The sequence below is a fragment of the Archocentrus centrarchus genome, chromosome 10 (assembly GCF_007364275.1).
Source record: "Archocentrus centrarchus isolate MPI-CPG fArcCen1 chromosome 10, fArcCen1, whole genome shotgun sequence".
Classification (NCBI taxonomy): domain Eukaryota; kingdom Metazoa; phylum Chordata; class Actinopteri; order Cichliformes; family Cichlidae; genus Archocentrus; species Archocentrus centrarchus.
Window position 1 is genome coordinate 29831887 of NC_044355.1, and position 12100 is coordinate 29843986.

The window sequence follows — 12100 nt, forward strand, 5'->3', positions numbered from 1 at the left end:
TATGGCCGGCAGACCGAACTGGCATTTAGCTGGATTCACAATCAAACCGTGCTCACTGAGACGCTCAAACAACTGGCGGAGGTGCACTGAATGCTCCGCGGCGGAAGGGCTGGCAACCAGTATGTCATCCAGATAGACGAACAAAAATGGCATACCACGCAAAACGGAGTCCATGAGGCGCTGAAACGTCTGTGCCGCGCCCTTCAGACCGAAGGGCATCCGCAAAAACTCGAAAAGGCCAAAAGGAGTGATAACCGCGGTCTTGGGCACATCACGCGGATGGACAGGAACCTGATGGTATCCCCTCACCAAATCCACCTTTGAAAAAATAGTTGCCCCCGCAAGATGAACCGAAAAATCTTGAATGTGGGGAACCGGGTACCTGTCATTAGTCGTCGCATTATTAAGGCGCCTAAAATCCCCACAAGGGCGCCACCCACCGTCAGCTTTAGGGACCAAGTGCAACGGGGACGCCCACGGGCTGTTTGAGCGGCGCACAATACCAAGGCGCTCCATGTTTGCAAACTCCTCCCTGGCTATCGCTAACTTCGCGGCATCGAGACGGCGTGCACGCGCAAAAACCGGCGGACCCACAGTGGTAATGTAATGCTCCACACCATGTTTAGCTACGGCTGCAGAGAAGGTGGGAACCGTGAGGGTGGGAAACTCGGCAAGCAAACGCTGGTACTCATCACCTGTGGCAAGCATGTTAGCGAGGGGCAGGGGGCGAGGACTACCAAGTGTACAGGGGTAGGTATCAAAAGACACAGCATCTATCAAGCACCTATTAGCTACATCGACCAACAACCTGAAAGCACACAAGAAATCAGCGCCGAGTATAGGTACTGACACAGACGCTATCACAAAGTCCCAGTTAAACTGACGTCCCTTGAAACACACAGTCACCAACCTCATTCCATATGTGCGAATGGGGGTACCGTTCGCCGCGTCCAGCAGGGGTCCGTGACATTGTCCCAAGGCGTCCGCAGCTGAAGCCGGCATGATGCTACGCTGAGCACCCGAGTCCACAAGCAGACGGCGTCCCGAAGCAGTGTCCTCAATGAAGAGCAGCTTGTCCGAGCTGCCAGCGCACACAGCTGCTAGTGAGCACCGGCCCTCTCGTTTCCCTGGTGCTGGAAGGTACACGGCGGAATGCAGCGCTTCGCCTTCACTCCGAACCGGCGATGATAGAAGCAGAGCACGCTCTCCTTCCTCCGGCGCTCTGCGACGGCGGCCACAGCACCAGCTTCACTAGCCTCCGTCCCTTGTAGAGCCGCACTCGGTAAAAGTGCATGCACACCGGAATGCCTGGATGCCAGCAAAATCTTGTCCGCCTCTTCAGCTAGCCCGCGGTAATCCTTGGCCCGTATCAGAGCGGAGCTGGCTAGCGCGGTGCGCACGGGAGGGGGGAGCTGGCGCAGGAACAGATGCGTAAAGAGAAACGAAGCGTCGCCCGGGCCGAGCAGAGCCAGCACGTGCTCCATCAGCTCGGAGGGTTTACCATCTCCCAAGCCATTCAGGGACAACAGGCGATCAGCCCGCTCTTCGTCTGAAAGCTGATAAATCCGCAGCAGGTTCTCCTTCAGCGCTCCATACTTGTTAGCAGGCGGCGGGTCCCGGAGCAGTCCCATCAGCCGGCGGGTAGAAGCAGAGTCCAGTGCCGCGACGACATGGTAATACTTGGTGTCGTCTGAGGTGATCCCGCGGAGGTGAAACTGGGCCTCCACATGCTGGAACCAAGGCTCTGGATCGTGCTGCCAGAACTCCGGGAGCTTGACCGTGGCCGCAAAAATAGCGGGAGAAACGGCGGCGGCTGGTGAGGAAACGGCGGCGGCTGGTGAGGAAACAGCGGCCGCTGAGCTGTCGTCAGCAGACATGTTCTTTAGTCGGGGTCACCAATGTAGGAGTCGGTGGAAGGAGACACGAGCCAGTATGTAGTCTCAGCTTTATTAGGAAAAACTCACAACACTACAACTCCAAATATAACTCCTCAAAAGGAGGAGTCAAGCCCTTTTATCCTAGGCCTCTCTCTCACCTTTTCCCTATCTATTCCGGTCTCTCTCTTCGCAATAAGAGCTTGGGGCATTCTGGTGTGAAAATGTGTATATATGTGGCCACCACAAGCTTATTTCTAAATAATATCTAATAATTCATCAGAAGACATCATAATCACACTCAGCTTTGGCCCAGCAGGTGATGATGGTGGATCAGTCTTGTACTGTGTTGGCTTACTGGAGCTGGCTGCCCAAATAAAATATATTCAGCTATATTAAGGTACGGAAATGAGCAAGAAGCAGCACTGAAGTGCCAGGCTGGAGTTAGTTTTAACACATTTTCTATTGTTCCATGTTATGTTGCAGCGTGCAGGCGCTTCTGCTTTTGCCCACTATTTTATTTTTACATGAGCTTTTAAGATGAGAGTAGCCTGATTTGTATTCTTTTAATGAGGAAAAAAAAAAAGTTGTGTAACAAGAATGTGCTGAGGATCCGAAAAATAAGTGCTGTAATCAACTTTCCCACCATTGTATCCTCCCCAAAGTGCTGCATCACACAGAATACTGAACACAGACACAGGTGAAAATGCCATAATAACTTAATCAGGGAATGTTTGCGAATAGTATTTCCCTCCAGGCTCAAGCTGCTCAGGCAAAGCCACTCTGTTCTATCACTACCTTGCAACAACTGAAAGAATTGGATTTGTAGCAAGGACAACTGGCTTCATTATTAAATTCAGTGACAGAGAAATAAAATACACTTGAACAAAACTTTGGAAGTCAAAGTTACCATGCAGCAGTTTCTATAGGTCCAAGTATACCTACAGAAACAGAGGCGCTATTTTAAAACTGTTTTTTTGCTGTCAAAATGCTGAAAGAAAATATCACTTTAAACCTAAATTAACTACCAGCACCTGAACTGTAGAACAGCGTGATGTTGTATATTACACATAGGGCTTGATTTTTTTTTAAATAAACCCTATAAATTTCAAGAGTACAAGTTAAAAACAAAGGGCAAAATAACAATAAGTGATTTAAAAGAAAAAATCATGAACAAAAGAGCAGCTCTCAAGCAAAAGAAAGGCAAGAAAAATGTAAATAATATCCATGTCCAAAGTACATATATGGCTCAGTTACACTAGAGTAACATAGGATGGTAAATGGACTGGTTCTTATATAGTGCTTTTCTACTCTATGTTGAGCACTCAAAGCGCTTTATACAACATGCCTCACTCACCCAGATTCATACACTTCTTTCTAAGCTTAAGTGCTTTCTGTCTAAGGCTACGTTCACACTGCAGGCCTTAAAGCTCAATTCCAATTTTTTTGTGAAATCCGATTTTTTTCTGCGTGGTCGATCACATTTCCAAATATATGCGACTTGTATGTGATCTCCTGTGTGAACTGCAAACAACCTAAAAGTGTCGCTCATGCGCAGTAGAGGACGCAATAACGTCACATGTAGCGAGCGTGCTCAGTGTTTGCGGAAGTAAACGTGGATCAGGACGCAGAATAGTGATGTTTGCCGAGTGTCAGTGACATATAGGTCGGATGGATGGAACCTGGCCTTACAGACACAGGTCACATTTGAAAAGATCAGATACATATCGGATTTAGGGCCACATATCCAAGTGGCCTGGGTCGCATTTGTAAAAATCGGATTGTGATGTTAAGACTGTCATGAAAAGATTAGATACAGGTCGCATAAGGGCAAAAAAATCGGATTTGGTCACATCAGGCTGCAGTGTGAATGTAGCCTATCAGTCACACAAATTCATACTCTGACAGGTGCCTCAGAGAGCAACTTTGGGTTCAGTATCATGCCCAAGGATACGTTGGTATGCACACTGGAGCAGCCAGGAATCAAACCACCAACCTTCTGATTAGTAGGTAACCTCCTCTACCTCCTGAGCTACAGCTAGTGTTGTAGTACTCGAGATCGGTCTTGGTCTCGAGACCGGTCTCGAGACCGCTTTTTGATGGTCTCGGTCTTGTCATGGACTCGACCGCATTTGGTCTCGGTCTTGTCATGGACTCGGACATTGCGGACTCGGCATTTTATTTCAAGACCAGTCGAGACCGCAGCTGTCGAAATATCACTAATTTGCCAGAATATTCTCAAATTTATTTGTTAACATCCTTGCTTTTATTGAGTGCAAAACGTACTGATTCAAATCCGAGCAATAATGTGACTGATCCTACCGCTGTCACTCCCGCCCCCTTTTCACTTGCACTCCAAGTAAGATGTGGTTGTCTGGGAGCGGGAGGAGATGTCTGCCAAATCGTCAATTATAAAATTCGGCTATATAAATCATAAAGAATATGTTTGTAAAACAACATCGAGAAAAAAGCATACTGCGACATGTAAATTCTGCCGTGCTTCGCTATCAGAGACGGTGGGGACAACGTCCAACTTTTATCGTCACCTAGAAAGGAAGCACAAAGCAAGGTAAGCTATGTGTAAGTGATGTTAGCAAAGCTAGCTAACTAACGTTAGTAATCTGCCTCTACCGAAATTCTTTACCTGGCCATCACACAAAGACATTTTGTCAATATTAGCTATGCATATTAAGTTAGCTCACACTGTAGAGCATGTATATTTAGGGTGCAATTTTCCGTTTCTTGTCAGCTATTTGCCACCTAGCTTGGCGCACAAGCTAACGTCACCTAATTGTATTTGCGTCAGACATTACTGATTTAAAATCGTCTGACATGTTGACCGACGTGCTTCTCCTCTAACCTTGCCAATATATTGCCATTAAATAAATCTTGAAAATTACAGGGCTGTACAGTGACAAATATGTTGCATTTGCGATGAAAAAAATTGTTTCTACGCTGAATTATTGTGCAGACGTGTTGTTCGACAAGCCTGCAAATACAGTGATGTGACGGCTCTTGACTATGAGCGATAGGACTCGAGTCTCAGTGAAAACCGTCCTTTGTTTTTGTAATGCTCTGCACACTACAGTAGCTATTATTATTCTATTTAATTCAATTCAATTCTATTTTATTTATATAGTGCCAAATCACAACAAACCGTCGCCTCAGGGCGCTTTGAAGGTCCTTTTGAATTAAAAATTACATTTGTTTAATCGGCGAATAAATAAAATGTAAGAACGTAAGAGCACACAGCGCATGCTCATTGCTCTGTTTTCGTCACCTGTCATGGTGGCAGTCATATATGTAGCTCTGCGTGGTACCTGGCTGCTACACTGATGCAGGCTTCATGCAGCAGGAGAAAGGGTGAGAACAGTCGCGGTGAACGGATCCCAAAGATTCGGTTCCCTTCAAAAAGAGCCATCACTGCTGCAGTAGTTGTTTTGATCTTGAAGCAGGGACTACAGGTAACTGATTCGAGCTGAATAATTAGGCCCGAGCCTCCCGAAGGGATCGTTTTTGTCTCTCGCCGCAATTTTGTTTGTGCATTCGTTCGCACAATCTTTGGCCGATCAGCCTCAAAATTTAATAACTTGTTTACTGACCCGGCCTGAACCCACAATTAGGGAATCAAGTTTCTAGGTGCAATAGCGCCCCCTACAGAAGCAAACAAAAGTTTGTATGGAGGTCCACAATTTTAGTTTCACTGAAATGCATGAAAATTTGTGTCAACATTCTTGACGTCATCCTCATCAAAAAAGCCAATCACACCCATGCTCTATTTTCTAACACGTTGCCATGGCGGAGCCCGAAATGCCCCATTTTATTCTAATGGGAAAAAGCGAAAAATCCCCCATACTAAAGTTTTTGCTTACTTTGCCCGAAATACATGAAATTTGGTACACAGATTGCTGATGTCAGCCTGATAAAAAAAGTCAATCACACCTATGTCATATTTTGGACGCTGTTCCCATGACGATGCCAAAACTGCCCCATTTTATCCCTATGGGAAAAAATGTGAAATTTCTGCAATGGAAAAATGACCCTTGCTTTCTCAAAAATGCATACAAATGCCTGAAATTTGGTACACGCATTGTCCACATCTCCCTGAACATAAAACCTGCAGGTGAAAATACTGTAATGTGTAAGGCGTTGCCATGGCGATGCCCAGAATATGGCATCTTTTTCTTTGATAAAGTCAATACATCCATTGCAGTTTTTCATATGTGGCAGCAAAAAAAACCCCCGCTGCAATAGACACGGCTGGAAAAGCTGGGTTCAAATCGGCACCAGCACCTGGGCGGCGGCCGGCGAGGGCCTATTATCGCCGCTTGCGGCTTTAATTTGGTATTTAAATCCATTTCCATGGTAACAGCTTTCCTCAACAGGCCTCTGTATTTCTATCGGCTGCATGACTTCACATCATGGTATAGTGTGATTGCGCTGCGTCCAAACTGACCAGATTGTGGCGCAGAGGTGGAAGCAAAGCAGAACAAAGAAGGGTTTGAAATGATAATGATATTTATTACTGTGTATCAGACCCCCTTTGTTTAACCCTTATATGAATTTTAATTTACTGTGTCATCATATTTAAAATGAACGGATCTATGTAGAGTAGAATGTTAATGTTCAAGTACAGTGTAAAATGTGCAACTGTTAGAGGCCACTACAATACCCACTATTAAATAGATACAAATCTGCAGCACGCGAGTACATTGTCCTACATATTTAAAAAATGTCCCGCCTGATACACTCCCACATCTGCTGTAGCTCAAAAGTTTTTGCAAACACTAATTAATTAACATATTAACAGAAGTAAGCAAATGCAGTGTTTTTAAGTTCCAATTTACAGTTGCAGATCAAATAACTTCTTACTAGTGCGCTTTCTAAGGCTCATACCGTATCAGTCATGTAACTTCCTTGTTTATCGATTTGAAAAATATGATGGCCAAAATACCATTGATTTACATTGTGTTGTTTACCCACACGTGTCATTCTATGCAGTAACATTATTACACATGTTTGACATACATTTATGAAGTTGCTACATATTTTTAAGATTGTTCTTTTGATGTAATTGATGTACACATGACCAGATATACTGATTCCTCTTTCCTATTTTTTAGGTTCTTGGAGTACAAGTCAAGGCAACAGACTGATGTCACACAGCCAACGATATCATTTACCCAGAAAGTGCAGCTCTACAGCCCACAATCGCCAAGGCAACAAGCCATCAGTGAAGCCATTGTTCAAGATTTGATCATTGGGTGTTGTCTGCCTATCTCACTTGTGGAAAATGGACATTTTAAACACTTTCTTGAGGTCATGGATAGTAAATACAGACCAATCTCTAGAAGAACAGTTTCTGAGAGGCGAATACCAGAGTTGGTAAAGAAGGTCAAGGAAACTGTTTTGGAGAAACTGAAGACCCAGTCGTCTGTGTCATTAACAACTGACCTCTGGTCTGATCGCAGGCTACGCTCCTTCCTTGGAGTGACTGCCCATGTGTGCTACAAATCAAAGGATTCCTATGCACTTGAATCCTACCTGCTGGACTGTAGGCGTTTTACAGGCAGGCATACTGGAGAGCATATTTCATCTGCCTTTGAGGAGATCACAGAGGAATATGGGATTCGTCACAAAATAAGCTATATCATAACAGACAATGCCAGCAATATGAAATGTGCTTTTAAAGTACACATGCCCCAACAGCAATCTGATGACAGTGAGAGTGAGGAGGATAATCTAGATAACGAGCACTTGTGGGAGGACATTAATTTAGCAGAAGACACAGAATTACCCTGGTCATCAGGTGAACGTCTTTCCTGCTTTGCACACTCTCTGCAGTTAGTTGTGAATGATGGCATGAAGGAGGTTAGGACCATTTCCCGCTCCATAGCCAAAACATCACGGTTCACAACTCTATTACATAGCAGCTCACAATTCAAAGACAAGTTTGAGGCTATGTTTGGCACTAATAGGACTGTTCCAGCTGCAAGCATGACTCGTTGGAACAGTACATTTAAACAAGTACAGGCCCTCATAGCTCTGGACCACAAAGCCCTGAACGAAATGTGCACTAAGGATTATGAGGATGTGGTGTTTAGCACCCGTGAGTGGAACCAACTGAAGGAACTGAGTGCAGTTCTTGCTCCATTTTCTGAGGCAACAGACCTGACAGAAGGAGAGAAATCAGTTACCATTAGTATGGTGGTTCCAACTGTCCTGGACTTGAATACACACCTCCTCAAGATGGAGGAGACCCGAATGCAGTGCCGGCCATTAGTTGCAGCCCTCAAGCAGTCTCTGATGAAAAGATTTTCTGGAATCTTTATAAAAATAAACATGGCCAAAGAGAGCGGAAGAGAGCAACCTTTTAACCACAATGTGTACTTTTTTGCTACCATGCTGGATCCGCAGTTTGGCTTAAGCTGGGTGGACTTAGATGTTACCAATGGGGGAAATGCAGCATCAGTGAAGAAGTTCAGAGAAGAACTTAAGAAGACTCTGACAGGTTAGTATACATTTTTCTCTGCTGAAAATAAATGTCTTATTTGCAAAATCATAAATCCTAAAATGTTTTAAATTGGTAGCCCATAAAAGCTTTAACTAGGCTTACAGTGGAATTCACAGTCTTCATTTCATCTGTTTACTTGTCGTAAAAATTATGTTGTATACTCTATTGAACCTTATACTCTTTAAAGTTACCAGCCTAAATATTAGGCTGGTAACATGCCTATTTTCATAATCCAAACTCTCACTTTATACTAGCCCGTCATACTTACCTGCACCTGTACTCAAAGTACCAAGTGTTTCAAATACTATTAAATAAGTAGGCCAGCAGTTAGATATAGTACAGCAGCATCTTGTAACCTAAAGAAATAACTATTCATAGAATCATTTCATTACTGACCTCTGCACTGGATAAAATAACCTATTGTGTTTTTTTGAAAAGCAATAATATAACTTAATGGATAATTTTTTTAAAAAAGGCCCTATATAAGGTTCTAAAAGTGTTTAATTTAACTCTGATACGTGCATATCCCTTTAAATCTAACTCAGTCATTGTGTTTATGTTTTTCAGACACATTGATCTTTGAGGTGGAGAACATGATGGACAGTAAAGATGAAACGGGCTCAGAAGCCAGGAATGTGGATCCAGCCAGTGATTCACCACCAGCTAAATGTCCTCGCCTTCTGTCCCGCTACAAGGCCCACAAGAAACGCAGCTCAGTGCAGGATTCAAGTATTGTAACACAGATAAGCAAATACTTTGATGCCGTCCGTGACTCTGATCCTGACAATGCACTTGTCTTCTGGGCCAAAAACCATGCCAGATTTCCACAACTCCACAATTTGGCATTGAAGGTGCTATCAGTCCCTGCCTCCTCTGCACCAGTGGAGAGGGTTTTCAGTAGAGGAGGCATTATAATGAGACCCCATCGTGCACGTTTAGGTCACAGAATGTTGCAATCTCTCATGTTTTTAAAATGCAACCAAACTTTACTTTAAAGTGATTTCTACTGATTTAACTTTAAAGGTGTGCAACTACTACTTTATTGCAACCACTGTGCAACTATATGGTTATCCTGTCATGTCCTGGGCCTGTGGCCCAGTGTTTTGTTCCTTTTTGTGAAATTCTGTTTTGTTGTATTTTGTAGTTATGTTGTCTTAGATTTCCTTTCAGTTTAGATCCTCAGTTTGTTATTGTTTGGGTATTCTGTTATTAGTTATTTGTATATTATTCTGGTTCCCCTTTGTTCTGGTCTTTCCATGTTTGTATCTGTTTTGTCCCCGTGTCTTGGCTCTTCTCTGTGTTTAGTTCCCTTCCCATTGTTTTCTTGTGTGTGTGGTGTTTAGGTTCCCTCTCCCATAGCTTTAGAGTTTAGTTCTCCCTATGTTTTCCCTTAGTGTCCCATCCTTGTCTTGTCTCTGTCTTCCCCGTGTTGTCAGCCTGTGTTCAAGTAGGTGTCTCTTTAGTCATATGTTTAGATTCTGTCTGTGTCAGGTTTCCGTGCGTTAAGCCTGCATGTCTGTCATGGTTAGTCACTTGCTGTTTTATTTTCACAGTCTCGTGTTCCTTGTGCTTTGTGTTCAGTTTTGGCTCCCCTGTGTAATTATGTTCAGCTGTGCCCCTCACCCATTGTTACACTCCTCATTAGCCCTGGTGTATTTATTGTCTGATTTTGTCTTTGTCAGGTCCTTGTCAGTGTAGCCATCCATGTTGGCTTGCCTGCTGTGTGTTTTCAAAACACTGTTTTGGTTTCTAGTTTCAAGTTTTTTCATATAGCTGGCCCCTAACCAACCTAGTCTTGTTACATGTGTACAATAAAGTTAAGTAAAAGTACAGGTCTTGTCTTTGTGTCCTGCATTGAGGTCTTTTCAGCCTTGCTGCAGCAGCAGCCATGACACATGCTTGGTCTTGAGTTTGGACTTACAAAGATTATTTTGCCACTGGAGTTTTTTAAGGCTTGGGATATGATGAAACTGCTCCTAATTTAACAGTTGTGTAATTTTATGGTTGAAACACACGTGGTTAGGTTATTGAAATTCTGATTTCTTTATATTCTTATGTAGTTTGAAAACTTATAAAAGCTTACACATTAATTCAAAAGCAAACTTAATGCTGGAGTATGTAACTTTTATAAAAAATGTTTTATAAAAAAAAATATATTACATATTAAAACTCACTGTCATGACAGTGAGTTTTAATATGTAAAACTCACTGTCATGACAGTATAGTATGAGACAGATAATCTGAAAAGATTGAGCTCCTCTGCCTTCTCCCAGTACTCCCAGTAGGAACTGCAGAAATACACAGCTAGGTCAGAAACAACCAATCAGAGCCAGGAGGAGGGTCTTAGCACTGTCAGTCATGCTTGTGTACGTGCTGCTAACACTCTTTATGGAAATGTGGATCTTTAAGCTCAATTTGAGAAATGATTCTGATCATCTTTCACATTTTCTTGTGTCATGTAGCATGGGGCACTGGTCTTGGTCTTGTCTCGGTCTCGGACCCTAAAAGTCTTGGTCTTGTCACGTCTCGGACCCTAAAAGTCTTGGTCTTGTCTCGGTCTCGGACCTTAAAAGTCTTGGTCTTGTCTCGGTCTCGGGTTAGGTGGTCTTGACTACAACACTAGCTACAGCCACCAAAGATGGCAACACCTTTGTGTCTAGGAAAAGTCAGTGGTTACCTGGTGACCGCATGATTTCTTTTTTTTTTTATTTCACTAATTTATTTATTTTTTGCCAACACCCCCAACCTAATATTTGATCACAAGGCATTTGTAGGGAGACAGTATGTCCCCCAGCAGTCATTGTCCCACTCAGACAGCAATTATTTGAAAAGTTTTGCCAATCTGAGAGTGCTTGTAGTCAGTCTAATTTATAAACATAGATTGCCAACACACTGCAATCAATCTATCTGAGTCCGTTTGCACTGATGAGTGTGACTCATCTGCAACGTGCAGACATGGGAACTAACAAAGTACAAATATTCTGTTACTGTACTTAAGTAGAATTTTTAGGTATCTGTACTTTTTCTGACAACTCTTTACTTCTACTCTCAACATTTAAAAAAAAAAAAACAAAGCAGAACAAAACAAGATATAATTTCTGCACCATTTATAGCACTAAACTGAGGGGTTGAAGAGGACCGAAACGCTCAAGTGGCCGGTCCAAATGCAGCTCAACAAACATCAGCCAACACACACAAACTGTTTCTGTGTAGTTTGTCTCTAAGTGTGTCTACCATATAAAGGTACAGCTGCTGTGTCTCAGGGAGAGAAAAAAAAGTGAGATAACTTCACTCAGTGATGGAAACGTATGTAAGGCAAACAGGACAGGGGTGCAAAAAGAGAGGTTACATTTATAAGTAAGGACTGCTCAGTGACAAACTGGAAATTTAAAGCTTACATGTCCTATTTTTTTAATCAAATATTGGATATATATATATATATATATATATATATATATATATATATATATATATATATATATATATAATGATGTGAAACTAACTGAGGTATATTAACTTATTCAAATACGTGTCAGTTTAGTGCAGGATAGTTTGCCGTACTGTGGTGAATCTACAGCTGCAGTGTTACATCAATGATAGCAGAGGTGAATTTAAAATTAAGCTGGTGATGTTTCGATTCATTCACTGATTTCCATGTTTATACTGCCTGGATACTGTCTAGTACAAAGACAGTATAAATAATTTACTGTCA

At 42.8% G+C, this 12100-nt stretch overlaps 1 protein-coding gene across 1 annotated transcript in view; it reads left to right on the forward strand.

Moving 5' to 3' along the window:
* Positions 1-10204, forward strand: part of LOC115786548 (zinc finger BED domain-containing protein 4-like) — a 115545-nt gene extending 105341 nt beyond the window's left edge. Inside the window, exons 2-4 of the mRNA XM_030738737.1 lie at positions 5182-5237; positions 6998-8385; positions 8956-10204. Coding sequence (XP_030594597.1) covers positions 5182-5237; positions 6998-8385; positions 8956-9383 — 1872 coding nt within the window. The 3' untranslated portion in view covers positions 9384-10204. The remainder of the gene's footprint in view (positions 1-5181; positions 5238-6997; positions 8386-8955) is intronic.
* The last annotated feature ends 1896 nt before the right edge of the window (positions 10205-12100 follow it).